This window comes from Budorcas taxicolor, chromosome 16 (genome assembly GCF_023091745.1).
Source record: "Budorcas taxicolor isolate Tak-1 chromosome 16, Takin1.1, whole genome shotgun sequence".
Classification (NCBI taxonomy): Eukaryota; Metazoa; Chordata; class Mammalia; order Artiodactyla; family Bovidae; genus Budorcas; species Budorcas taxicolor.
The window spans coordinates 55,479,556-55,484,679 of record NC_068925.1 but is presented as its reverse complement, the minus strand read 5'-3'; the positions used below and the strand labels follow the sequence as shown (position 1 = coordinate 55,484,679).

Sequence of the window (5,124 nt, the reverse complement as noted above, 5' to 3'; positions counted from 1 at the left end):
ACTCTGATGCTGGGAAAGACTGAAGGGAAAAGGAGAAGGTGGTGGAAGAGGATGAGATGGCTAAATAGCATCACTGACTCAGTGGACATGAATCTGAGCAAACTCTGGAGATATGCCTCAGACAGAATAAAGAATGGGTGAAAATGGTAGAAACTCAGAAACTCTGATTTTTTAAAAATCTGCATCTGGAGATTCCTGCAACGTAAAGTGAGGGGAAGAAAAAGATGATACATGGAGGGCAGCAGTTGGTTTACACTGAGCATCTCTTTATTTCTAATTATTTCTTTACAGCATTTACCTAGGGATAGCTCCAACATGTGGGTTACAAGCTTGAATCCACCTTCAGAAATTCAGGTTTGTAATTCTTACTCCATAGGACACATGTACACAAAGTTCCATTACTGCTCAGCATCAGCTATTCCGTCTGCAGTCCTGCACCCCTGCAAGATCACTTTTCCTTTTCACATTCACGCTGAGCAAATGTCTGAAACCATAGGTCTCTTTTCCCTTCACAAAGTACCAGTATCATAGATTTCAGTTTCCAAATGCTCAGAAGAAAGCTTTTGATCGATGCATCCAACTAGGCAGAGGTGTTACTGCCATATGTGATGGGCTCAGGATGATTGAATGTGTCCTCTCCACAGTGAGGACAGGGGCTGGAACTAATCCAGATGGTCCTGGGATGTCCCAAGTCCTTCAGAATCTCGAGCAGTTCAGCTCGACACTGAGCAAGTCTCCCCAGCTGGAGGATTCCCAGAGAGCTGAAACTCTCCTGAGGGACAGGGTACAGTTCTTGACATAAACTGGGCAGCGCCGAGGTGTGTCTAAGCATCTTATCCATGACGGCCATGGAGAGGAAGTTTCCACGTATGCTGAAGAAATTAAGCTGGAAGCAGTGGCTCAGGGCAGGAAGGATGGCCTCGAGTTGCGAATCCATGATCCCACACTGATCTAAGTACAGTTCCTGGAGGGTGGCTGCAACTTTCTCCAGCAGACCTGGAAGGAGCTCAGGACTAGAGTAGGTCAGAGTGACACCACTCAGATTCAGGCCCTTTAGCTGACTGATATTCGGACACTGGGAAAGATGGGTCAAGTCTGAATTCGTAAGGAGGCAGTGAGTTATTCCAAGGGTGTCCAAGGGGTTTGTCAGGCACCTGGGGAGAAGTAGAATTACAATGTCTTAAAAACTGGAGTGGAAGGTGACCTCAAGGTGAGAGACAAGAGATTTGCTGAAGACCAAGTTTGGTCTGCCCATCTGATAATGATCATTACCCAGAATTCCCAGTCTCATTTAAGCCTGAGTCTTTAATCTTCACAGTATGTCTGGATCAAGTTTACAGAACCTGGAAAACTCTCTTTCTCAGCTATGTAGTAGAGTAAAACACATTCCACTTCCTTATGAGTATGAATGAAGATCATAGAAGGGACTAGAACAAGCTCACAGCAGAGCCTGACATCTTGTCTCAATCAACAATGGGCATCACTGAATGTTAATAGGAAGAGACATACTTAAAATGCTTCCTACTCAGACTTCCTTCCACCAATGCTTGGGCCCCAGGCATACCCAGAAGCCAGGTGAGGCTTCTGGATGACATGCATAGAGGACCAGTCTGGGCAAGGCCCCACAACAACCCATGAAGATGGCAGTTTGCAGGGTCTCACTTACATCCCTGCATTATCTGCAAATCATCTACCAGCTTTTATGATCCCTTTGGCTCCTATTCTACTACTATCACCTCCAGAATCATGCATTTCCCATATATCAATTATCTTATCTGGAGCAAAAAGCCTTTTACAGACAGGGAATTTGAGACAGGCTTATTGTGATCATAAAAGTGTTAAGCACAGAGCTTTGGTTTAGAAATGCTCAGGCATGGAGTTTTCCCTGTTTAATTTCCCCTTTTCTTACCTATTTTCAAGTCATCTAAATTAAGATATCCTTTCTTAAGGAAGAAATCATATACCCAACCACTAGATCCTAAACATTAGTCTATAGCTGCCTACAAGGTGTCCCTTTCCAGAGCCTCTATCCAGCTTGAACACCTACTTTGATTTGGGTGGTTATGTGATACCACAGTTCAGAATAGAGCAGCAAAGGAGATAGTACGCTTGACATTCTAGAGGGTTTTTTTTTTTTTTACCAATAAGTTTTTTTTTGAATACTCTGTACATGGCCTGAGTTCTTGACCCTTTAGCATCTTCTCCCAGTCAGTTCACCTGAGGCTTCTGTGGCAGGGGTTTGTCATTCCCCTCCTAGAGTGCCTGAACTCTTTCCCCAGGGGCTAGGCACAAAATATCAAGTAGGAGCTTTTGCTCCTTGCTTCTAAACTTTGCCAGCTACTGTGCCTGTCCCCCTACCTACTCTGCATGTCCCCCTACCCTGACCTTTCTTCTGATGTAGATAAAGCAAGCCTATATCTTATAGCCCACCTGTACTTTGGAGGGCTATGACAATTTTGAGGAGAAGGGGGTGACAGAGGATGAAATGGTAGGATGGCATCATCGACCTAATGGACATGAGTTTGAGCAAACTCCAGGAGATAGTGAAGGACTGGGAAGCATGGTGTGCTGCAGTCCATGGGGTCACAAATAGTTGTACATGACTGAACGACTGAAAAACAGCACGGAAATTCTAGAGAAATTCTCCTTTGATACCCTATCCTCTGTTGTCCCTGCCCGGGCCCCTGGGCTCTAAGAGCGCAAGCTTCCCCAACTCAGATACCAGTGAAACCAAGTTCTGTGCCTGGAGGGGTGGAGGGTGGTGAGTTGGGTTCACTGTTACCTCGCCAATGGTGCACACTCACCTGAGCATCTGGTCCAGGCATCCTTCCAGGAAGAAGGGAGATACCAGAAAGAGATCCTGGAGGCAGTGCAGCCTGAGGAACTGAGAAGTAATTTGGACAACATGCTGCTCCTCCTGATCTTCAAGTGCAAACACGTCCGTGTGAGAGAGAAGGAGTCTCTGCACATTGCTCATCTGGCCCAGGAGAGGAGCAAACACAGCCAGGCTGGACAGCCGCCAGGTACAATTTACTCGCACCTCCTCAACACAATCCAGCTGCACCATACTCAGGATCTTCATAATATTGTCTCTGGGCATTGACTCTATCTTTAGTTTCTTACAGCACAGGTGTATGGAAGCTTTCCTCTCCTCTACCCACCTCATGAGGTAGGCGAGGAATCCATCCATGATCCTTCCATTGATGTGAAGTTCTATGAACACCTCCAAGGGAGCCAAAGTCCGATGTGTTCTTGGCCTCTTCTTAGCCACTGGTTCTTCTAATGAGCTTGAGGACACCTGGACACTGGATCCAGACCACATTCTCCAGAAGTCCTGGCCCGTATTTCTTAAATCCAGCACTTGCAGTTTGCACCTCCTGTGGGGGAAAGAGTAGATTGGTAGAGATGGTTTTAAGATCCACTAAAATAAAACCACAGCCTCAGAATTTAGGCAATACTCAGACATCCCACCTGAGCTTTTACTTCACATTTTTGACATTTCCCTCTTCTTCCCTCTCTGCCTCAGTTTCCTGCATCTCCTCTTCCCCTTCCATTTTTCCTTTTATCCACTTCTACACCTTCCTTAAGCATCACTAGAAGGAGGCAGAGAGTGAACTTTCAGGTTCCCTTGCATCTCAGGCACTCCTACATTTTCTGAAAACATTTCCCAGAGTGTTTTCAGCAATGGCCAAGTCCCTGTACTTCCTCACTGACACCATCAGAAACCTCTGGTCTATCCCTTGGCCATTCACTCTGACCTCAGCTGTCTCTTCAAAGACTCCCCTGACTCTACCAGTCTACTTCAATTAGACTCACCTGGGTTGATCCTTCTGGGAAAGCAGGACATCAAGTCCATCCAGCACTGCTTGTAAGGTTCCCAGGTGAGGCATCTCCATCAGTCCCCCCAGAGGCAGGCGGACAAAGGGCCAAGCTTGCACCATGGCCTTCAGTGTCTCTCTGCAACTCCAATAGAAGGATTCCATGAAGAGCTGGGGGAAGAGCTCGATGGGCAGATACTCCAGAGCAGAAATGGCCAAGGCCTCATCCCTCAGCAGGCTCATCACTGCTTGGTCCAGGAGTCTGGGTGGATTCCAGGTACTCATTCTGACTCTGCTCAATAGGAATCCCATGGAAACTTGCAGGGAAGAAGGCATATTTCTCAGGCAAGCATGAGCACCCTTTCATTGGTATTCCCACTCTTCAGAGGAACCAACTCATAGCCATATTGACTGCTTCCATGGGGCTAGAAAACTCAGGGATCAAACCCTGGTCTCCAGTATTACAGGCAGATTCTTTACCATCTGAGCCACCAAGGAAGCCCATAAGACTCCCAGTTTACCAGAATTTTACTCTAGTTTTCATGGGTGAAAATCCATAATGCTGCCTCTACAGGGACCAGAGCAAGAATCTCATAAAAGTACTAAGGAGGAAGAAGACCAACTATTTGCCCATCCATTTCCATTCACTGCTTTGCTTTATTATGATGAACTGGTAAGTGGATACCCCAAGCCTGAAGGCTGACCTAATTATTTTGGTGAAAACTTTACCACTTTCTTAGGGTCCTGCTGCTGCTGCTACTAAGTCGCTTCAGTCGTGTCCGACTCTGTGCGACCACATAGATGGCAGCCCACCAGGCTCCCCCATCCCTGGGATTCTCCAGGCAAGAATACTGGAGTGGGTTGCCATTTCCTTCTCCAATGCATGAAAGTGAAAAGTGAAAGTGAAGTCGCTCAGTCATGCCGACTCCTACCCCATGGACTGTAGCCTACCAGGCTCCTCAGTCCATGGGATTGTCCAGGCAAGAGTATTGGAGTGGGGTGCCATTGTCTTCTCCTCTTAGGGCCCTAAAACTACTGAATAGAAGCATCATGTGACACAACTCAACCTCCATCCTCAATTCCCACAGTTACTTGAGCTGGAAAAGATGACAGATCCCTAAAATGAATGCCATTGCACAAACTATGTATTTTAAATGTCAAGGAATAAAACTCCAAACAGCTGTTTTTATTAAGAGGGAAATCTGCTTGTTGAAGGTAATTGACATTATATAAACCCAAGGAGAAATCAAAATGTTGAGAAAGAGGCAAAACTACACTGAGAGGCAAAACCAAAATGTTAAACTTG

The 5,124-nt window shown here is 46.2% G+C and overlaps 1 protein-coding gene across 1 annotated transcript; it reads right to left on the bottom strand.

The window, feature by feature from the left end:
• Positions 1-580: 580 nt before the first annotated feature.
• On the bottom strand, positions 581-4,103 carry LOC128061286 (PRAME family member 27-like). The gene is made up of 3 exons (XM_052653575.1): positions 3,817-4,103; positions 2,805-3,377; positions 581-1,154 (listed from the first exon to the last, which is right to left on the bottom strand). The coding sequence occupies exons 1-3, from the start codon at positions 4,101-4,103 to the stop codon at positions 581-583; spliced, it is 1,434 nt and encodes a 477-aa protein (XP_052509535.1).
• Between the last annotated feature and the right edge of the window lie 1,021 nt (positions 4,104-5,124).

Bases quoted from the DNA above. Each gene is read 5' to 3' on its own strand.
- LOC128061286 (XM_052653575.1), bottom strand. From the start codon at position 4,103: ATGAGTACCTGGAATCCACCCAGACTCCTGGACCAAGCAGTGATGAGC. The intron at 3,378-3,816 runs GTGAGTCTAATT...TTTCCCCCACAG, and splicing joins TCCCAGAAGGATCAACCCAG to GAGGTGCAAACTGCAAGTGC. The intron at 1,155-2,804 runs GTGAGTGTGCAC...ACTTCTCCCCAG, and splicing joins TGCCTGGACCAGATGCTCAG to GTGCCTGACAAACCCCTTGG.